This window comes from Peromyscus eremicus, chromosome X, assembly GCF_949786415.1.
Source record: "Peromyscus eremicus chromosome X, PerEre_H2_v1, whole genome shotgun sequence".
NCBI lineage: Eukaryota > Metazoa > Chordata > Mammalia > Rodentia > Cricetidae > Peromyscus > Peromyscus eremicus.
Window position 1 is genome coordinate 92,033,549 of NC_081439.1, and position 23,456 is coordinate 92,057,004.

At 36.5% G+C, this 23,456-nt stretch overlaps 1 protein-coding gene across 1 annotated transcript in view; it reads left to right on the plus strand.

Annotated features, from left to right (window-relative positions):
• Alg13 (ALG13 UDP-N-acetylglucosaminyltransferase subunit) overlaps nucleotides 1-23,456 on the plus strand; it is a 58,405-nt gene that overhangs the window by 29,179 nt on the left and 5,770 nt on the right. The window contains 15 exon segments of the mRNA XM_059251510.1: nucleotides 31-112; nucleotides 258-420; nucleotides 1,637-1,712; nucleotides 2,446-2,554; nucleotides 4,622-4,686; nucleotides 5,187-5,287; nucleotides 7,299-7,426; nucleotides 8,114-8,360; nucleotides 8,755-8,868; nucleotides 9,271-9,412; nucleotides 9,893-10,013; nucleotides 10,941-10,970; nucleotides 11,065-11,129; nucleotides 20,220-20,288; nucleotides 21,600-21,768. Coding sequence (XP_059107493.1) covers nucleotides 31-112; nucleotides 258-420; nucleotides 1,637-1,712; nucleotides 2,446-2,554; nucleotides 4,622-4,686; nucleotides 5,187-5,287; nucleotides 7,299-7,426; nucleotides 8,114-8,360; nucleotides 8,755-8,868; nucleotides 9,271-9,412; nucleotides 9,893-10,013; nucleotides 10,941-10,970; nucleotides 11,065-11,129; nucleotides 20,220-20,288; nucleotides 21,600-21,768 — 1,681 coding nt within the window.

Here is a 23,456-nt window from a genome sequence, read left to right on the forward strand (position 1 = left end):
AACATAATTATTCTATTTGTTTTTCTTCAGATTCTTCTCTGTTACTCAAATAATGGCCATTATGATTGTGTGTACTCAAAAGAATTTCAATCAACTGCAGGAATTTGCCAAGGTATATGAAGGACTTTATAAATGTATGAGTGTGATTTCAGAAGATTTGTTACCTGTCTTTAAACTGCTGGGTTATGAATGTTTTCACATTGTTATGAAGAGTCTTATTTTGACAATTGGGATTTTGGTTCTTTTTCTTCTTTCAGCTATATTATATGAAATTCTTTATAAAGATGTATTTGTTGTGGATGAAGAAACATTGAAAACTGCAGTTAGTTTGTTTCGAAGTGGTTCCAGGAGAAACAGAAACAACGCTTTGACTGGAATTGTAGAAGGCAGCACTGATCAGAAGAGCTCAACTCAGGATAGGTACTCAAAGAAAAGGGTTGTCAACGCTATGAGTTTCATAGTTCTTTGAGTTTGCATCTGCAAGTAGAAATAGCCGGAGTACATATCGGCACATACACGTATGTTAGGAATATATTGTTTTTAATTGGAAGACAAAAGTTTTACCAAATTGTATTGTGAAATGCTCAGACTTAATAGAGTTCAGTTAAAGTTGGAATCTTCTTTTTATTTTCTAGAGGAGACTTTAGAATTAGCGTTTCTTAAAATTTAGTTGTATCTAAGTTAATCATTTCGATTAGACAGATTTCTGGGCCTCCTGTCATAAAATTTGAGGTCAGGTTGGGTTTAAGAATCTGCTTTAAGAAGACAATAACACCCAGGTATCAGGCTTAGCAGCCAGGACCTGCACCCACTGAACCAGCAGAAGAATATTTTTAAAGCTTATTTGGGAATATGAGGAGTAGCAACAGTTTTTTCAAAGTTACGATTGCATTCATTCTTTGCTGATTCCTTAAGGGTTTGGGCTTATGGAAGCTACAGTAGTTGAAAGGCAATATACTACAAAATTGCCAGCTTAAAAGAGCATATTGAAATTATAGTTCATATGGTTTAGAAAACATGCCATGGCTTAGCTTATACTTCTGTTAAGTCTGTTAAGTATGTCACAAGACTGTAATGAAGGAGCTAGTCAAGACTGAGTTCTTAACTGGAACTTTGGGACATACATGTTCACAGTTCATAGCATTTAATTCTTTTCAACTAGTTGGCTGATAGCTTTACTTTTGTTGTTTTGTTGTTGTTGGTTAGTAGGAGGAGTGACCTAACCTCAGCTTGGTAAAAAATGTCTACTTAACATTCTACTGGCAGCAGGAGAAAGAGACCATCAAGATGGGTGGGCACTATGGGGTGTGTGCATGTGCGTATATATTTGTAATGTAATTATATAAGTTCTCTGATTTAAAGCAATCTCATGGCAGAGGAATCAGAAGCAGAGAAATCAGAAACTGTGAACATTGAGTTAGGATCACAGGACCTACTTAATAGGAAATGATCTGCTAAGTACTTTTTAACACATACTTAACACAGAAACCCAATGAGGATGTGTTGAAAACTTAACTTGCTTGGTTTTTCAGAATTGAGCTACTTAACCACTGAGTGGTGTGACTAGTTGTGAGACATGAGACAAGTAACTGCTGCGTTTATATAATGTTATTTTCTCTGAATCTTTCAAATTTAGAATCGAAGAGTTTGGTGCCTGCTCCAGTGTGGAAAGTGCACCAGAAGGCAGTAAGCAAGGAACAGAAGAACTAAAGGTTTGATATTTTCTTAGGCAGAGAGTGTTCATACACTTTGTCTTTGAGCACCATAATTTAAAATAATTAAAACCAGATAGTCCATTCTCATTATATAGAGCTGGGAAAGAAGTTCATGTTTTCCTTTGTGGAAATCCTACTTGTCTAAAATGTAAAATACTGTATTTTGTGAGAATTTTTATTTTTATTTTTTTTTTTATTTTTTTTTTTTATTTTTATTTTTTTGGTTTTCCAAGACAGAGTTTCTCTGTGTAGCTTTGCGCTTTTCCTGGATCTCGCTTTGTAGACCAGGCTGGCTTTGAACTCACAAAGATCTGCCTGGCTCTGCCTCCCGAGTGCTGGGATTAAAGGCGTGCACCACCACCGACCGGCGAGGATTTTTATTCTTAAGAAGTAATAGAATTTTCAAAACTAAATGTGAACACTTAAGGCATTTGAGAAGCTTTTATTTGAAATTAAAGTAATAATACAAATTTAATAAATATTTAATTTGTAGCCAATATTCTGATGTTGCTTTGTTTTTATCAAGTGGCCTGTAATTATGAAATTTAGTGCTAAATGTCATGTTTTAAAGTTGAAGAAATAGGGGAAATATTTCTAAATGTAAAGTCTACTTGATTTTACATCAGTGTTCTTTTAGTCTCTTGATTGTATTTAATAACAAAAGAAAGGGGGAATTATATACAAGTTTTAAAAGAAGAAAAGAGTTTATATTATAGCATGACTGTTTCAGTTTCCAGAAAATCCGTCGAAGATGCTCTTTCCTTATAAAGTGCTGAAAGCTCTGGATCCAGAAATCTATCGCAATATAGAATTTGATGCTTGGTTGGACGGTAGAAAAGGTAATAAAATATCAGCAGGATACCACTGAATCCTGATAGATAAAGGAGATCATATTTTAAGTTATTTCTTAGAAGACATGCTTTCATCACAGTTTGTCTTAGGGTTTCTGTTGCTGTGAGGAGAAACCATGACCACTGCAACTCCTATAAAGGAAAACATTTATTTGGCGTGGCTCACAGTTTAGTCCATTGTCATGGTGGTGTGCAGGCAAACATGGTACTGGAGAAGGAGCTGGTATATCTTGATCCAGCAGGCAACAACAGGAAGTGATCTATCTCACTGGGCGTGCTTTGAGCATACATGAGAACTCAAACCCGCCTCCGTAGTGACACACTTCCTCCAACAAGGCCACACCTACTCCAACAAGACCACACCTCCTAATAGTGCCACTCCCTATGTGATTATGGGGTCCAATTACGTTTCAAACTACCACACTATTGTTTAAAAAAATGAGACAAAAGGAACTTACTATTTGTTTTCTATATGTGATTTAAATCTGATGAAAAGTAGATTTTAAATGGAGCTACATGTTTACCTGGGACTAAAACTGCAATGATATATAGAGAGAGTCTGTAGATAACTTTAAGAGTACAGTGGATGTTTAATGAGTAGAATAAACTCATTTGAAATTTAAGTATTATGGTTATGTTGATTGATAAATCGGTCAGAACAACGCATGCAATCTGACTCCTCACCTATTTTTTTTGGTCCGTGAGCTGAGAATGATCTTTGCATTTTTATTTTTATTATTTATTTAATTATTTTTTAAGAGACAAGTTTTTTCTGTGTAACATCCCTGACTGTCCTGGAACTCACTCTGTAGACAAGGCTGGCCTTGAACTCAGAGAGATCTGCCTGCCTCTGCCTCCTGAGTGCTGGGTGCACCACCACCACCTGGCAGGTCTTTGAATTTTTTTTTTTTTTTTTTTTTTTCGAGACAGGGTTTCTCTGTGTAGCTTTGCGCCTTTCCTGGAACTCACTTGGTAGCCCAGGCTGGCCTCGAACTCACAGAGATCCGCCTGGCTCTCCCTCCCGAGTGCTGGGATTAAAGGCATGCGCCACCACAGCCCGGCCAGGTCTTTGCATTTTTAAGTTGCAGGGACAATTACATAATTCAAACCTCAATGTTCATTAAATTTTTTAAGAGAATGGAATACTTTTATTAATTACATTTGTTCATTTTTTGTGTCCATATCTGTATACTCTGGTGCTACGGTGCATTGTGTGGAAAGACAAATTTTGTTCACTCATTTATTTTATTTATTTATTTATTTATTTATTTATTTATTTTGCTTTTTCGAGACAGGGTTTTTCTGTGCAGCCTGGCTGTCCTGAAACTTGCTTTGTACACCAGGCTGGCCTTGAACCCAGAGATTCCCCACCCTCTACCTCAAGATTGTTGGAACTAAAGGCGTGTACAACCACCACCTAGTCTAGAGGACAAATTTTGAGTGTTCAGTGACAAGTGCCCTCATCTGCTTTTACCTGTGGAGAACTAATGAATTTAGAAAGTTTGGCTCACAATATCTAAAACTTACTGTTTGGCTCTTTATAGAATATATTTGTAAAAATAACTCTTAGTGTGGATTATTGTTTTCTGTAGATTATATAACTGAATTCTGCCAACTAGACTTTAATATACTGCCCACAGGGGATAATGTCTCATATTCAACTCCTTGAACTTTGATGAATTCAGTATAGTTAATTAGAATGAAGTTAAGACCTTGTATAAGTAAAAGAAATACTTATAAATGTATACACACATGTGCATGAGCCTTCTTGGTATTAAATTCAAATTATGACTTTTGTATTTAACGAAATCTAAAGCTACAAATTTCTATTTAACTGTGCTTTAAAGTGCAGAACTATTCTGACAGGTCTGTTTAATAAATTGACCATAGTAAAATATCCCATCAAGGGTGTTAGAATGGCCCTTTCGGACATTTATTTCTTCTACTGATAGCATCATCAAATACACTGTGTTAAAGTAAATGAGGTAATCAAATAATGTGCAGTAAGAAAGGATTCAATTAAATGAAGTTTTAATCATCTGTTTCTTTTAATAGAACTTCAGAAATCAGAGTGCATGGAGTATGCTGGAAGACATTACTATTTAGGGGACAAGTGTCAGGTTAGTTCCTTCTTTAAAGATAATACTTTGTTTCTCTAAGATTGTACTTTTAATCAATTAACATGAGTTGATCATCCTGGGCATAGTGATATGTGTCTGCTATCCTAGCGCTCAGGAAGCTTAGGAGGGAGAATTATACATTCTGGGTTGGCTGAGCTTTTAGCTATACCAAGACCTTGTCTGAATAAAACAAGGGTTGAGGACTCACTGATAAAATACTTGGCCAGCATGTCTATTGTTCTCCATTAGATACCCAACAAAACAACAAAATGCTAAAATAAAGATTTTACAGTTTGTATTGTGTTAAATTTTAATTACAGACTTTGTGATAATTAGATGTAAGATGATATAGACCTCACAGACTAGCCATGATCTCAATTACTTTAAAAAAGTAGACATTGAATTACATTTGGAGAAAAATGGTTGTTTGCCTAAACACAGATTTGTCAGTGGACAAGACCAGATGAATTCATATATGACTATTATTTTCTGTCTTTTAGGTTTGCTTGGAGCCAGATGGAAAATATTATAATGCTCACATTCAAGAAATTGAAAATGATAAAAACTCAGTAATCGTTTTCATTGAGGAATTGGCAGAAAGGTAAGACTGTATAGTAATTAAATTTGATAGATGCTTAATCATAAAATTGGGATTTACCAGGATGCTAGTTGAAGCGAACCAGAATTGTATCTGCTGATCTAATTATTTTGATTAATAAAAGTAAATGTGGAAGAGTAAAATATCAAAGCAAAGTCAAGGAATTGGCCAGTTTATTTGATATATCAAGTCCAACAGAATTTTGATATAAAAGTATTCATGATAATTTGAAAGGTCAATTGTTGGTTTCTGCCAATATGTCTTAGAGTTTCTATTGCTGTGAAGAGACACCATGACCACGGCAACTCCCCCCCCCCCCCCACACACACACAGAGTTTCTCTGTGTAGCTTTGCGCCTTGTCCTGGAACTCACTTGGTAGCCCAGGCTGGCCTCCAACTCACAGAGATCCGCCTGGCTCTGCCTCCCGAGTGCTGGGATTAAAGGCGTGCACCACCACCGCCCGGCTGACCATGGCAACTCTTATAAATGAAAACATTGAATTGAGGTGGCAGCTTACGTTTCAGAGGTTCAGTCCATTATCATAATGGTGGGGAGCATGGCGGCATGCAGGCAGACATGATGCTGGAGAAGGACTGCTACATCTTGATCTAGTAGGCAACAGGAAGTTATCTGTCTCCCTAAGCTTGACCTGAACATATATGAGACATCAAAGCCCACCTCCACAGTGACACACTTCCAACAAAGACCACACCTACTCAACAAGTCCACACCTCCTAATAGTGCCACTCCATATGAGATTATGGGAGCCAATTACATTCAAACTACCACACAGTTATTCCGTTTCTTTTCACGATTTGCATCAAAAGCTTTGCAAACAAACTGAGCCCACTCTCGTGTATTTCTCATTCAATAATTTTAAGGTAGGGCCCAAGAATTTGAGTTTTCTACTAGCCTTCATGTTATGCTATAATGCTCCTGGTTCAGTTTAAGACACATTAACTATGGTAAATTGACCTAGCAACAAAATCTCAGCTGCTTAAAACAATAAAGTTAATTTCTCCCTCATTTAGCATGTCTGTAATGTGTCAGGTAAGAAAACATAAACCAACCAGTCTTTGCTTTTTGTTTGTTTTGGTACTGTGGATTAAACCTGAGAGCTTGGACTTGCTAGACAAGTACTTTAACTGGCTGTATTCCCCAGCCCTTGCTATTACTTAAAAAAAAAAATTTTTTTTGAGATGACAATATAATTACATAATTTCCCCTTCCCTTTTCTCCCTCTAAACCTTCTCATATACTTTCTCTCAACCTTTTTTCATTAATTGTTACATGCACATGTGCGTATATATTCCTAAATATATTACCTGTTCAATATTTGTATGTTACTACTTTTTAGTTTGAGACAGAGTCTAACTAGTTGTGCAAGCTGGCCTTCAACTTGTAGTCAGATTGAGGCTAAAGGCTTTGTTTTGAAACATCCTTTCATGATCACAGATTAGGAAAAACTGAGACCATGACATAATATTTGATACTCGTAATTCACTTTTTAGTTGGTCAAAGTAAGTGTAATTTTTATACTGAAATCTTACATGAGTCTGGTTAGGAAATACTCTCTTTCATGGAAAGGAAGCAGATTTTTGTGAGTTAATACAATCTACTATAATATTTCTTCTGGATGTGATAGACACTATAAACAGCTGTGAAATTATATAAACTACATTTAGATTATCTAAGCTAAAGGGGTAAAAAACAAATGTATAGGAAGGTAGTGTAGCAGATTTAAGGAAAATGCACTTGAATCAGTGGTGGTGGCACATGTCTTATTTCTAACACTCAGGAGGCTGAAGAGGGAAATCTCTGAGTTTGAGGCCAGCCTCTTCTATGTAGTGAGTTCCAAGCCAGCCAAGGCTACATATTGAGACCTAGTCTCCAAGAAAAACAGAAAAAAGAAATGTGCTTAAAACTGAAGTAGGAAGGCTCAAACATTTGTTTACTGAATGAGAGCTAAGTAAGTGCGTGTTATAATGGCTTCGTGATACCTTTCACTTCAAGGCATACAATTCCGCTGGCTAATGTAAAACCAGTCAACCAAGTGGCACTTCCTTCCTGGAATACTATGCCAGCTCGTAAAGGAAGAGGAGGTTACCAGGCTATACGTGGAGGCTATTTCCCGGAAATGGGTTTGTATCCTGAATGTTTTTCTTTCTTTTTTTTTTTTTCTATTATAGTTCATTTACATACAGTGTACTTTTTAAAGGTATACCATATGTCCTGTTGTAGAGTAGCATTTCTTGCACAGTACTGTGTTAGGACAGTTAATGCCTTAATGGAGAGGAGAGGGCTATTCTGTATACTTATTCTAGGTTCATCCTTGGTGCATGCACCATAGATGCTAATAGCCTCTTTTGCCTAGTTGTAACAATAAAATTGTCTTTGGACATTAATAGATGTACTCTGTAGGAGGGAGGTGAAAAAATTGTCTTTGATTGTGAAACCACTTTCTAGATGACCCCATATAAATTTAAGCTTAAACAGATTTTAAATATTTTCAAAGAACTAGGAAGACATCTCTTAAGAGCAACCAGATGTATTCAATATAATTTTTTAGAGAAAAATAATGTAGGTGACTAGATAACTCTATTTTTTGATGAACAAATCTGCCAGTACTAAAGAGAGGGTTGAAATACTGAGTATTTAACACCCATCAATGTAGAAATGAACTGTTTCTTTGGCCCTTCCAGTTGGTAGATGAAGTATCCTACCTTATACTTAAAAGTATCTGACAGTTTTAAGGTATGATGAGGGTAAAGGAACATAGCCTTTTACTTTGGTTATAATGGTTGTTTACTGTATCTTTTTTCTGAAAGTTATGACAGAGATGACCATGAAGCAACGGAAGAAGATGTTCAAAAAAGTTCGAGGGAAAGAGGTTTATATGACCATGGCTTATAGCAGAGGAGACCCACTTGTCCCACCCAGGATTCAGCACAGTATGCATTTTGGGCATGACCCACTATTGTACTACTCACAGACAGCTGGCCATATTATGTCTAGTGAACATTTCCACCCTCAGCATTCATCTCAAAGACAAGGCCGGGGATATGGGATGCCCAGGTAAGAATTAACTGATTTTTCATGATAATGTATGTCTTTGTTTTGGTTTTTAGAAATAACTCCTATACTGAATTATAGTATAATTGGCAAATACAACTTCTATAGTTTGTGCCAAAAGAGAACATAGATACATACTTATCCTTGTCATCTATTGGCGTAATTATATTTTCATTGTCTACAGAAATGTGAAATGCTGAAGACACGCTTAAAGATAGAATGCCATCAGAAGCAAGTGTCTGTATGAAATATGCCTCTGTCTCCATTAATATTGGATAGACCCAACACCATTGCAAAAGTCTTTCTAGTGGAATGTTTTCAGAGAACTATGTTAATTCTACTTAACTATTGAGACTTTCTAGAGTTAAATAATTGTTTGTTTTTTTTTTATTCTTAGGGATTCGTCTCACTTAATAAACAGGCAAAACATGCCAAATCCTAAAGTTGGGTTTTACCCTGGCCCAGGTAGAAGGTGCTGCCAGAGCTATGATAATGTCTCCTATAGGTCTCGGTAAATATTTGAAGTATTAAAAGTTGAGGAAAATATTGGTGTGTGTGGTTTTATTGCTTAGCAATGATAATGTGCACCATCTTTCTCAAACCTCAGTTTGGGGGCTGGAGAGATAGCTTAGGGAATAAAAACATTGGCTGCTCTTTTGAAGAACAGGTTTAAGTTCCCAGGACCCACTTGGTAGCTTACAGCCATCTGTAATTCTAGTTCTGGGGGATCTTCTGGTCTCTCTGCAGGCACCAGACACCCACAGTGTACAGACATACATGCAAGCAAAATACCCATGCATATAAATTAAACCCGAAAACATTTGTTTTGAGATAATTGACTTTCACTGGGAAATTAGAAGCAAATTATTGCCATATTTTAACTTATTTCCCCATTTTGATTTCCAAACTTAAGATCTTTTAGGCGTAGCCACCGTCAGATGCATTGCATGAATAAGGAATGCCAGTATGGTTTTGCTCCAGAGAATGGAGTAGAAGAAACTGTTACATTTTATGCACTTGAAGAAGGGAATGAGACTGCTTATTCAACTTTACCTGTAAGTGGGTGAAATGGTCACTGAAAAAGTTGTTTCTTTTTTTTTAAAGGCTGTATGGAGGAATGATATATATGATTTCCACTTCAATCCCATCCCAAGGATTGAAACTAGACCTTGATATGTAAAGTATTCTACCTCTATACTACATCCTCAGCCCTAACTTTAACATTTATTTTGGCATGAACAACTTAGTAAAATCCCTAGAAAATATGAAACCATCACCTTGGAGCCTTAAAGTTAAGAAGAGATGTTTTGGAGCTGCTACTGAGAAAGAAGATCGATTTAGACAGTTTGGTTTATATGTGAACTAACATTTTCTCTTATTGCTGCACTTGTTTTGGATTCTACAGTATTAAAATAGCCACATAGAATATTAACTCAAAATTTAGTATTGTTAACTGACTTTCAGAACATCCTTCCAAACTTTTCTCTGACTAGTAGAGGAAGAATTCCATGTATATATGTCTTTCTTTGGTACAGAACAATGGTGTTCCCCCTACAATGGTTCCTGTTACTTCAGGATACTGTGTTGCAAGTCAGGGCTATAACTCATGTAAACCAACCTTGAATTCAGAAGACAGCAGTGACCAGTGTGAGCATGGTGAGTCCTTAGTGCTTAGTAATATTGGAAAAGATGATTGTTGTGGCATTTGTATATCAGAACTTGGAAATACAATTTTTGGTGTTTCACATATTTCTGGTAACTTGAAAAAAAGGATAAGATTAGGGATGGTGAGATGCTTCAATCAAACTCGAGGACCTGTGCTCAAATGCCAGAGCCCACATAACCCAAAGAGTTCTTACTTGAATTGAAAACATTTTAACATTTATTGAATGCTATATATATTATCCATTCTAGTAAATGATTATAATTTAACAGCAGTCTTTATGGTATTATGGGAAATACAGCATCTCTGTGTTGTGTGCAAGGAAATTGAGGTTCAAAATCTGATAATATGGCAAAGGCTATATTCTTGATAATGGCACAGACACATATTTAATTTAATGGAGAAAATTTACATACCAAAATATTTTTTTACTCAAAGTGTACAATTCAGTGTTTGTGCATTCACATAATCAGTTCTATAATTTCATTATCCCCCAAAGACACTCCATTCCTCATATATACCCAAACTAAGATTTGTCTCTGAAGCCGTCTATACTTAATATAGCTACATTTCTTGAGCATTTGTTTTTAATGTTTACCAATGATTCATTATTATTGAAACAATTCTGAACAATTATGTAGGAAGGAAGTGTGAGGCATTTTGAGTGATTTTATTAATAAGGTACTTCTAATATTGTCTCTGCTACTTATAGATAGAGGGAAATAGTCTTCCCCCCAAGGGAGTTTTGAGCAGAAATTTGTACTGTTGACAGCTTACCTTGTCTTCTGTTGCCTACTAGGAAGACTCAAATCACTTTCAATCATGTATGCATTTTAGTTTTGAAAAAAGAAAATGCAGTTACCAGCCCTTTTGCTCTGCCAGGTTAAAAAGATATGTGTATATACATTTCTCTTTTCTAGGAGGATATGGAGATTATCTTTATTCTTCAGGTCAGTGAGATTGAGATTTAATTTGATATTCTTCATTGTTTATGGAATACCAGACTAAAATAATGCTCTTTTTTTTTTTTTTAACTTTGGCTAGATCCTCTAGAACAAGGCTATGAAACTTCAAGTGTATATACAACAACTGTATCTACAGCAAACCTGGTAGGTAACATACTGTATAGTTAGGGCACAGTGGAGGCCTGTGGGAGAGCTTGCATAGGGACTCTGATGGGGCCTGCATTCATGATTACAAGAAACTAAGTGATATACTGGCACTGGAGAGGACACTTAACCATTTTCCTTTTCATTTCACTTACCAGAGCAGATCCCACTAGAGCCTGTCTGTGTCTAGAAAGCAGAAAGTTGGAAATACTTTGATAGGACTAAGAGTAAGAACTGTGTTCAGTGTTGTCTTCTCCTTTTACTCCAAAAGAGGCAACCTATAAGTTCCACTCATTGAAACCAAATGCGAAGCCCATTATTTGTGGATAATAAGTACATACTGTGTCCATTATGTATAAAATCTTCTTGCAAGCCTAAAACTAAAAATAAAGTCTTTATACCATGCCTGCAGTCCAGTTTAGTCATGGATTAGATAAAAAATTGTAATAAAATTCCTGATAAGAATATAGGAATATACAAGAAAAAAATTACTGATCTGTAGCATTTCTGAGATTTTGAGGCTATACGTTGTATTGTTGGCCTCTATGCTACATATGGAGACTACCCTGGGACTCTTAGTTAATGATTCCAAAGTTTTCTTTCCCTTGGCCATATTTGAAGTAGGAATTGATTGGAAGTCAGAATTGAAGTTTTCCTTATAAAGTGAGTGGCTTTTGCATCCTACATTGTTTTTTGTTTTCTTATTTGTTTTGAGACAGGGTCTTAATATATAGCTCTGGTGACCTGAAACTCACTGTGTAAAACAGGCTGGCCTTGAACTCACGGAAATCTGTTTGCCTTTGCCTCCTGAGTGCTGGGATTAAAGGCAAGTGATACCATACCTGGTATACATCCTACATCCTAAAGAAAATTGGAGATGCGAGAATTACTAGTTTTTTATTTTTGTATTTTTTTAGTTTTTTAGAGACAGGGTTTCTCTGTGTAGACTTGGCTGTTCAGGAACTCACTCTGTAGAACGGGATGGGCTCGAACTCACAGAGATCCGCCTGGCTGTGCTGGGATTAAAAGCATGTGCCACCACTGGTTGACCTAAGAATTATTTTATTTACTTGCACAAATTTAGTTTTTGGCTCATGATTTTTTTTTCAGCTGAGAGATTATTTAGATTTTGTATATCAGGAGCCATAGTGATTATTCTTTTTTATAGATTAGATGCACTACTTCTTTATTCAACTCCTACTTGATTTCAAGTACTTTTTGTTTTGTTTTGTTTTTCGAGACAAGGTTTCTCTGTGCATCTTTGCGCCTTTCCTGGAACTCACTTTGGAGACCAGGCTGGCCTCCAACTCACAGAGATCTGCCTGCCTCTGCCTCCCGAGTGCTGGGATTAAAGGCGTGCGCCACCACCGCCCAGCCCAAGTACTTTTAATATATCAAGTCCTGGTGAAGGATCCATAAACTTTTCCATGAAATAATTTCATTCAAATGTGAGATTTAATGTGTTCTATCATTTCAACTCCTGTTTTGAGACATACATCACATATGCACAGGTCTTAATTATTCTTATAACAAAGTTAATAAAATCATTTAAAGGAATCTTTTTTATAATTTTTTTTTAAGATTTATTAATTTATTATATATACAGCATGTTTGACTACAGGCCAGAAGAGGGGACTAGATCTCATTACAGATGGTTGTGAGCCACCATGTGGTTGCTGGGAATTGAACTCAAGAACCTCTGGAAGAGCAGTCAGTGCTCTTAACCTCTGAGCCTTCTCTCCAGCCCCCATTTAAAGGAATCTTAATTGATTCATACTATGGAGCGGAATTTTGACTGGTTTTTGTCATTCAAAGCTTTTTGTCTTCTGTTGCTGAGGTTTGAAATAGCTGTTTCCTCAACCTTATGATTCCCATATGCAAGAACTGAGCTCTTACTCCCTTTCATTTCAGTCTACACACTACTAATGTTGTCCTTCATAATTCTGTTAAAACAAAAATCAGAACATTACTGACATTCATTTTTTAAAACACTGCCGCTAATCATAATCTCCTTCCCACTTAGTTTTGCAATACTGCAGCATCCTATTTCTAGTTACCAGTTTTAGTTTTAGTTGAGTTAAATTATGCTTCAGGATTACTCCTTCCCCAAATCTCAGTGCACACCTAACTTTATTTTTCTTTTCATTTTGTTACGATTGTTACATGTTATTTGTACACATTAATGAGTTTCATTATTATCTTTCTACGCATGGAAGTATCATTTATTGCTTATGTTCATTCTTTCCCATCTCATTCTTTCTTGCCCAGCCCTTTCTTAGACCCTAATCATCTGTCTTCTACACACAGGTCTTTTATTTTATTTAAAAAATTCATTTCTTCAGTTTCTATATATGAGAGAGAAAAAGTAATTTTTTTCTGCATATGGCTTTTGTTGTATAATGTGATGTTGGAACAAAAAGGGCATTCCTACTATGTATGTTGAAGAACTTAAATAACGACTGTTTTTGAATTATTATTAATCTTAACTGGTAGTTTCTAAATGTTTACTTTTATGTTTTAGGAAATACATCTTAGGAAGGGAATGAAAACCCTATTTATATATATATATTTTATCCTTTTGCTTTGCTTTCTCCCTTTTAATTAAAAGCTTTCTCCCATCATAAGTATTCATATATCATAAGCTTTTAAAAATATGATCTCTTGAAATAGCTGAAATGAAAAGGAAATAAAAACCAGCATTGTAGATGACAAGAGTGAGCACTTTCTGTTATTTTAAATTCGATTCTCATGTTCCTTTTTGTTCAGTGTTTATTTTATCACATACCCCCATAGCTGTCATTGTCTCCATGATATATTCCACTCTACTTTTCAGTCACCTTGTTTCATACATGAGTCAGAGCCTTTCAGAATTCTCTCTTACAAAGTCAAGATCTTGAATCAGAGGGCAAGACTATTTGATCTTATTCAATCTGTTACATCCTTCCTGCTTTATCTGATGCAAGTGAACAACCAGTCTACACAGTCTTGTTCCAGGCTACAGTCTTTATTTTTTTTTTTGTTTTTTTTTTTTTGTTTGTTTGTTTGTTTTTTTTCGTTTTTTTCGAGACAGGGTTTCTCTGTGTAGCTTTGCGCCTTTTCCTGGAACTCACTTGGTAGCCCAGGCTGACCTCGAACTCACAGAGATCCGCCTGGCTCTGCCTCCGGAGTGCTGGGATTAAAGGCGTGCGCCACCACCGCCCGGCCCAAGCTACAATCTTTAGGTAAAAGCCTTTAATGTTACTGTTTGTCATAGTTTGTTTTTGAAGGTCTTTTTGTTTTTGTTTTGTGGCCAGAAAGGCCACTGTAAAAGTGTTTACATTTCAATCTTGATTTACATTTTAGTACTTAATTATTCTGCAGGAGAATGTAATGACTATAGATTCGAGATCAGCACCTAAATCAGGGGCTAGTATGATCACTTTTGTATTATTTATATTAGTCATTTCCAAACTTGAGTGATTTTATGACAGGTCACTTATTTAGTTTTTTGACATTGAAACAAATGAGATATTTCACTTACATTATTTTTTACCTACAATATCTACCTCTTTAGAAAACAAGTGGGCAAATAAAAAAAGAATAAAAAAGAAAAAAAAGCATGGGCAACACAAATATACACACACACACACCCTCATAAAAACACAAAAATTAGGAACTACGATAACATAAGCAAAAGACCAGCAGAGTAACGCTGGGCGGTGGTGGCGCACGCCTTTATTCCCAGCACTCGAGAGGCAGAGCCAGGTGGATCTCTATGAGTTGGAGGCCAGCCTGGGCTACCAAGTGAGTCCCAGGAAAGGCGCAAAGCTACACGGAGAAACCCTGTCTCGGAAAAAAAAAAAAAAAAAAAGACCAGCAGAGTAAATAATGGCCAAACAAAGCAATATGAGAAACCCACCCCGCCCCCCAAGAAAAAAAAAAAAACTCCAAAAATACCAATGAGTTTGTTCTGTGTTGTGGCAATCTACTGGGGCCTGCCCTTAAATGTGCTTTGTATACCAAGTGAGATTCTATTAGAGAAAATACATGTTTTCTTTGCAAGTAGTTGTCAGTTGGCAATAGCTTCTGAGTTAGGGGTGGGAGCTCATATCTACTTTCTCACTCAGCACTGAGACACCATCTGGCTTGGATCTGTGTAGGCCATGTGCATGTTGCCATTGTCTCTGGTTATATGGACTGTAGTATGCCTATCAGACAAAGACTAAAGGCTAACAGCCAAATATGCAAGAATATATACCATACTTAGCTTTTTGGGTTTCAGATACCTTTTATTCAGGATAATTTTTTTCTACCTCCATTCATTTTTACGTGCAAATTTCATGATTTTGTGGTTTTTTCTAAATTGCTGAATAATAGTCCATTGTTTAAATATGGCACATTTTCATTATCCATTCATCTGTTGGTGGACATCTAGTCTATTTCTAATTTCTGGGTATTATGAATAGTGCAGCAATGAACATGAATGGCTTAAGTGTCTATGTAGTAGGATATAGAGTTCCTTGGGTATATGCCCAAGAGTGGTATAGCTGGATCTTAAGATAGATTGATTCCCAACTTACTGAGGAACCACCACATTGATTTCCATAGTAGCTTTACAAGTTTGCAACCCCACCAGCAATGGATGAGTGTTCCCTTACCCCTCATCTTCACCGACATGAGCTGTCATTTGTTTTATTGATTACAGCCATTTTGACTGGTATATGAAGAAATCTCAAAGTTTTGATTTGCTTTTATTTCCGTGATGGCTAAAGATGTTGAACATTTCTTTATGTGATTCTCAGCCATTTGTATTTCATCTTTTGAAACTGTTTAGTTCTGTACCCCATTTTAATGGTGTTGTTTTATTGATGTTCAATTTTTTAAATTCTTCATAATTTTTAGATATTAGCCCTCTGTCACATGATAGTTGGTGAAGGTCTTTTCCCATTCTGTAGCCTGCTGCTGTGTCTGAATGATGGTGTCCTTTACTGTACAGAGGCTTCTAGGTTTCATGAGATCCCATTTATTAATTGTTCTTAGTGTCTGCTAATTGTGTTCTGTTCAGAAAATCTTTTCCTGTACTAATGAGCTCAAGGCTATTCGTCTTATCAGTGCCAGTGTATTTGACTTTATGTTGAGGTGCTTGATCTACTTGGAGTTGTCTTGTGCAGGGTGATAAATATGGACGTATTTGTAATCTTATATATGTAGCCATCCAGTTTGACCAGCACCATTTGTTGAAGATGTCTTTTTCCATTGTGTGTATATTTCTGGCTGCTTTATCAAAAATCAGGTGTCCATAGGTGTGTGGACTTATGTCTGGGTCCGTTTTGTGCCAGTGCTACTCTGTCCTTCTTAGTACAGCTCTGCATGTATGTCTGCACATCAGAATAGGGCACAGATGTCATTACAGGTGGTTAAGAGCCACCTTGTGGTTGCTGGGAATTGAATTCAGGATCTCTGGAAGAACAGTCAGTGCTCTTAACCTCTGAGCCATCTCTCCAGCCCATTTTTTTTTTATGTTTCCATATGAAGCTGAAAATTGCACTTTTGATTTCTGTGAAGAATTGTGTTGGAATTTTGATGAGGATTGTATTGGATCTATAGATTGCTTTTGGTGGGACAGCTATTTTTTCTTAGTCCCACAGATTCATTTTCATAGGAGATCTTTCCATCTTCATTTGTCATTTTCTTTCCTTAATGTCTTAAAGTTTTTATTATACAAGTGTTTCATTTGTTTGATTAGAGTTACACCAAGATTTTTTTCTTTTTGAGGCTATTGTGACAGATACTACTTCCCTGATTTCACAGTCTGTTTGTCATAGTAAGACTACTGATTTTTCTGTGATAATTTTGTATCCTGCTACTTTGCTTATTGTCTATCACCTATAGAAGTTTTGTGGAGTTTTTAATGCCATTTATGTATAAAATCTTATTACCTGTAAATAAAGATGCTTTGACTTCTTTCTTTCCTATTTGTGTCCCCATGATTTTCATTTTTATTGCTCTTGCTAAGACTTCAAGTACTATATTGAATAGATATGGAAAGAGTGAAAATCTTGTTCCAGATTTTAGTGGAATGGCTTTGAGTTGTTCTCCAATTAGGTTGCTTTTGGCAATAGGCTTGCTATAAATTTCTTTTTTTGTTGAGGTCCCTTATATTTCTAGTCTCTCAAAGATTTTTTACTATAGAAAGGAGTGTTGGATTTTTTTCAAAGGCCTTTTAATAAGATGATCATGTGGGTTTTTGTCTGAATCTATATGGTGAATTTCATTTATCTTGACCAGTTGTTATTCACTAGTAAATTGTTATATTTCTGGTCCATTCTGGATTTCTGCAACAACAGAATTTTTTTGTTGCTGAAATCCAGCTTTAATTTTTGTTTTGTTTTGTTTTTCGAGACAGAGTTTCTCTGTGTATCTCTGGCTATCCTAGAACTCGCTTTGTAGACCAGGCTGGCCTCCAATTCAGAGATCCACCTGCCTCAGCCTCCTGAGTGTTGGGATTAAAGTCATGAGCCAATACCACTTGGTGAAATCCAGCTTTAGTCCAGATTGGATGTAAGATGTTATTTCAGTTTTCTCGTATCTATTGAGAGTTGGATTTGTGTCCAAGTATGTTGTCTATTTTGCTGAGAAGATGGTATATTCTTTTGTGTTTGGGTAAATTTGATTTATGACATTATTTAACTCCAACATTTCTGTTTAGATTTTGTCTGTCTGTTGGTGAGAGTGACGTATTAAAATCTCTTGCTCTCACTTTGTTGAGGGTCAGTATGTGATTTAAGCTGTAGCAGTGTTACTATTATGAACTTGGTTGCCCTAGTGTTTATTGCTTAGATGTTAAGAATATCCTCTTGGTTGATCCCTGCCCCCCTTGAGTATGTAGTGTCCTTCCCTGTCAATTCACATTAATTTTAGTTTGATGTCTATTTTGTCAGCTATTTAAATGTTGACACCAGCTTACTTCTTATTTCCATTTGCTTGGAATATCTTTTTCCATCCTTTTACCCCTTTCCTTTATGTTAAGGTGTGTTTCTTGGATGCATCAGAAAGATCCTGTTTTCTAATCCATTCTGTTAGTTGGTGTCTTTAGGGATGTGAGGAGAGTAAGACCATGATGTTGGGGAGTTATCTGTGAGCAGTGTTTGTTGATTACTGTTATTTTCTTGTTATGTTTTTTTCCTCCCTCCATTTTTCTGGTCTGGAATTATTTATTCCCTGTGTTTTCTTGACCTCTTTAGGTTGTAGTTTTCCTTCTGGTGCCTTCAGAAGAGCTTTATTGGTAGACAGATGCTGCTAAACTTTGGTTTTATTATGGAATGTTTTATTTTCTCTATGTATTGTGATTGATAGCTGAGTATAGTACTCTGGGTTGGCATGTGGTATATGTGTTTGTAGAACATCAGTCCAGAAGGGTAGGCCCTTCTGACTTTTAGAGTCTTCATTGGGTGTTATTCTCATGGGTATGCCTTTATATGTTACTTGTTCTTTTTCCTTGTAGCTTTTAATATTCTTCTGTTTGTTTAGTGTTTTGATTATTATGTGTCATTCAGAAAATTTTTCCTGGTCCGGTCTATTTGTTGTTTTGTATGTTTAAATGGTTTTGTTCAAAGTATTTTCTGTGCCTTGACCTGCTTCTCTTCTTCCTCTATTCCCCGTTGGTGAAGCTTACCTGTAGCTGGAAGATTTCCTATGTCCCAGCTGGCCGCGACAAATCTTACCCACTTGCATCCCCCAGTTAAGCACACAGAGGCTTATATGAATTATAACTGCTTGGCCATTAGCTCAGCCTTATTATTGACTAGCTCTTAGACTTAATTTAACCTATGATTCTTATCTATGTTTAGCCACGTGGGTTGGTACCTTTTCTTAGTTCTGCCTTGTCACCTTGCTTCCTCTGTGTCCAGCTGGCTATTCTTGATTCTGCCCTTCTTCCCAGAAGTCTCCTTGTCTGCTTGCCCCGCCTATACTTCCTGTGTGGCTACTGGCCAATCAGCATTTTATTTATCAACCAATCAGAACAACACACATTCATAGCATACAGAATGATATCCCACAGCAGTTACCTCTGAGGTTTTGTTTAATTTGCAAAATATTTATTTCCAGTTTTATCTCAGTTTGGGTTTTTCTTAGTGATTCTATTTTTACTTTCATTTCTCTTGAACTTTTTTCCCCACAGACTTCATTAAGGGATTTAGTCATATTCTCTTTGTTCTTGAACATAATAGCTGTTGTGTTTATAATAGCTGTTTTGAAGTCCTTGTTAATGTTTGTGCTTGTGTCTAGTCATCTGGCATTGGCATGATTGAGGTGATTCTAGGTGTTAATATGTCTTGTCTTTGTTGGGTGGTTATTCCATTCCTTGTTTTCTTTTGCCTTCTCTAGGTATCACAAAAGGGTGGTAGCTGTGGGTTTTCTGCTATTGGGTGCTTCTTCAGGTTGATGGGTGACTGAGAGGAATGGAGGGCTGACTGGGAGAAAAGGCTGAGATGGAGGGGCTTCAGGAAAGATAAAAGTATCCTGTCCACATCAAGAGGTGGGGTTCCTAGGGAGTTAGTTGGAAGTGTGGTGGGAAGAGATGATCCTGCAAGAAGGTTGAAGACAGACAAAGAATAATGTGGAGAGACAGGGATGAAAGGGTTAGGAGGGCCTTGGGTCTGAATTGGAGTCTCCAGTGAATGGAGTTGAGGTGGGAGGAGAGGCATCTGTAAGCAACCTGGCTGAGGATGAGAATGGAATATGGAGATGGTAATGGAGGACAGGAAGGGAAGCTTAGTGTAAATCACCTACCTCGGTCTGCCAGGTATACCTATTTGGAGGAACTGGGTAGAGAGTGTTCCTAAGGTTGAGGCTGACAGAAAAGAATGGGGTTGGGCTGGGGATGGGTGAGAGGGTCCACAAGAAGGGAGGAAAGCTGAGTCCACATCAAGTCCTCGTGTAGTCCCCCAGGGATGGGGTTAGTGTGGGAGAAGGGCCACCTGTAAGCAGGCTGCTACAGGGCTGGGGATAAGCCTAGAGAGACTATAATGGAGGATAGGAAGGAGAGTGAAAATTGCCTTTGATTTCTTTGTTTCCCTTTATTCAATTATATTTCTGTATTTATTAAAGTCTCTTCAGGACAGTGGACCATGTTCTGTGCCTCAAGACACAGTTACCTCATACAACCATCCCCAGAAGGTAATCTTCACAGTATTACCAAACAGTCATTTACAGTAAGCTAAATATAAGAAAATAAATTCTTTGCCTTCAACATAGTTCTGAGCAGCTGCTTATATTCCATTAAGTATTATTGTGCCTTCTGTTCAACCTGGCACAGTGATTAATACATTTATTTAACAAGTCACTTAAATGTCTACTGTTTCAGACACTGTTGTGTGGTCTACTGTGAACTTCTTATGAATAAGTCAATAATAAATTACTTATCAAGTCTCTTTATTTACTGAAATATAAATTGGAAGTTGGCATTTACAAAGGTAGCTGAATCTGTAGTGCTGAAAAGGAGAGTATGATCCAGTAGATCATCCAGTAGATCACCAAATTTTTGAAATGAGTAGAGAAGAAATGGTTGAGGACAGAGCAAAAGTAGAAGAATGTATCGAGACTCTGGAATGAGAACATTTCTAGTAACAGCAAATATGGCTGTTTCCAAAGAGGTCAATTAATGTAAAGATTAACCAGACTCTAGTAGGCTTTGATTGATGACTTTGTCATTTTAGATGATCTGACTGGGTAAGAGCCATATTGTGGTACTCAGAAGAGAAATGGAGACTGCCAGTGAATACAGTGTTTAAGAGTCTGTTATTTTTATTTTTATTTTATTTTTCCGAGACACAGTTTCTCTGAGTAGCCCTGGCTGTTTTGGAACTCTGTAGACCAGGCTGGCCTTGAACTTGGAGATCCTCCTGACTCTGCCTCTCAAGTTCTAGGATTAAAGGCATGCACCATCACTGCTCAGCCTGTTATTTGTTTATTATATTTATACACATTTCTGTATACCATATGTCCTGGGAAAATAGTATGTTCTCTTAAAGAATTTGGCACCCAGATTGGAAAATAAATTAGTTTAAGTCATCCAGTTAAACTGAAACACAAAGCATCTTTTCTACTTAAATGTTTATGTGGCTAAATATGTGTACATAAATGAAAATGAATATATTTTACAAATCTGTGGAGGAAGAGAAGTTACTGTTTTAGGAAGATGGCAACTAGGCGGATTGAGAATAGGAGTTGGAAGGAAACTTTCCACCATCCCCAACTTTTGGCCTTATTGTTTGATGTTAATGTATTATCTTTACAAAAAGAAAGATAGCTCTCAATGTAATCAGAGATCCTGCAAAAGAAGTAACTATATATGGTTTGCATACAGATTGGTTTCTCAATGTTGTGTCACCAGGAAAATTGTAATTTCTTGAAGTTAGGTTTAGAGAAGAAACAAATATGATTTGAGAAACCAAACTTAAGAATTTTAATCTTTCTTTCCCTTAATAGATGTTAGAAAATTCTACAGCAATTAGAGTTTCCTGGGCCAGCCATGTTCCAGTTCCAGTCTTACCTAACTGTACAGCAGGAGATAATCAAACTATTAGTACCTCTGATGTTTCCTCACAGAATGCCATACAGCCTGTCTTTGTACCTCCACCTGCACAAGACAGTCAAGGTAGGCTATTAGTGTTTATTTGCTTTGGAAACCTTTTTGTACTCACAAATATGTACATACTGTTATTCTAGTTATTAGATGGTATTGTAATTTCAAGATATTATGTTAATTAAAACGGTGTTATATTACCAAGGAATCTATGAGATTTGAGAATAGGTTTAAATTCTGGTGGTTTTGTTTTTGTTTTTTGTAATAGGGCTCTAATAAGATTTTGCACGTGCCATTTGCTATTCAGTGGATAGTTAGCACTATTGTATTTTTCTACAACTTTGAGTTGTTTTGTAAATTTTTCTTAATGTATATGGGTCAGAGATGAACACCTTGAGGCTGGAGGAAACTAATGAAGTAATTCTTTCCTTCCACTTTTATGTGAATTTCAGGAATCAAACTTGGGTCACTAGCAATTTATTGTACACACTGAGTCATCTTGCTAACCCCATGAGTTATGTTTTATTACTTGAGGATTGACATAGAGATAGTTATTTTATACTATAAATTTTCTAAAAGTTTATTATAAAACCTATACCCATGTAATAACTCCTTGTCCTGTGACTGTCATATTAGATACTAAACTCTAGAATTTAAGAAATTGAGATAGTGTAATACTGGTTTTACTACTCACTAGCTGTGTAATTTTAGACAAGTTATGGACACAATTACTGTGACCTTGGGAATGCCAACAGCACCTGTTTATGGAGTAGTAGCTAAATTTTAAAGAAGTAATATAATTTAAATTTTTAGAGTTTTAGGAAAGTGGTAGCAATAGCATACCATCTGAGTCCCCATATATAAAAATGGAAAAATAAAATCCAGAGCCATAAACAGCATCTGCAAAAAAACCTTAATGACCTGGTTTCCTTAACAGAGTTCTAAAAGAGCTAATAATTCACTTAGAGCCAGATGTGTGGTTGCTGCATACCTTTAATCCTATCACTAGAGAGGCAGAGGCAGATGGATCTCTGAGTTCTGAGCCATCCTAGTCTACAGAGTGAGTTCCAGACAGCCAGTGGCTATACAGAGAAACCTTGTCTCAACAAAATAAAAACAAGGAAAGCAAAACAACAATAAACTTTCCTTAGAAGGTAGAATGGTCAATTTGGAAGCATAGTGAGAGGTTTGATCTGTTACTAAGTGAGGTGCATATGGCACTTTGTAGAAAGGATTAGAGTAGTTTAGCTTCTAAGAACCCACAGAATGGATTCTATAGGGTTCCCTTTCAAGGGTGTACTTCTCAAAGAAGAAAGCTGCTGGGAATAGAAGGATAAAATTGATCAGGAAGGGGGAAAAGATTGGGTCTATCCCCAGTGAATTCTAGAAAACATGTTTTTTGAACACTGCACAAAAAAGACAACTCTAGAGAATTGGAAAAGCCACCTTGTACCTTACCTCATTCTCAATTTTATGAAGAGAAATTTCACACAAATGTCAGCATAACTAAAACAAAACATTATACACAAGTATAAAGTAAAATGATGGAATTTGTAGAATGAGAAGGAGATCATATCAATGAAGGAGATCATATCAATAATGAAAACTATAAAGAGCTTAGGGAGATAAGTACAGTTAGACAATGCTTCAAGATGAATGAGGATATAAGAAAGGAATCTATAATTAAATAATATCCAGGTGTGGTAGCACACGCCTTTAATCCCAGCAATCAGGAGGCAGAAGCAGGGTATCTCTGAGTT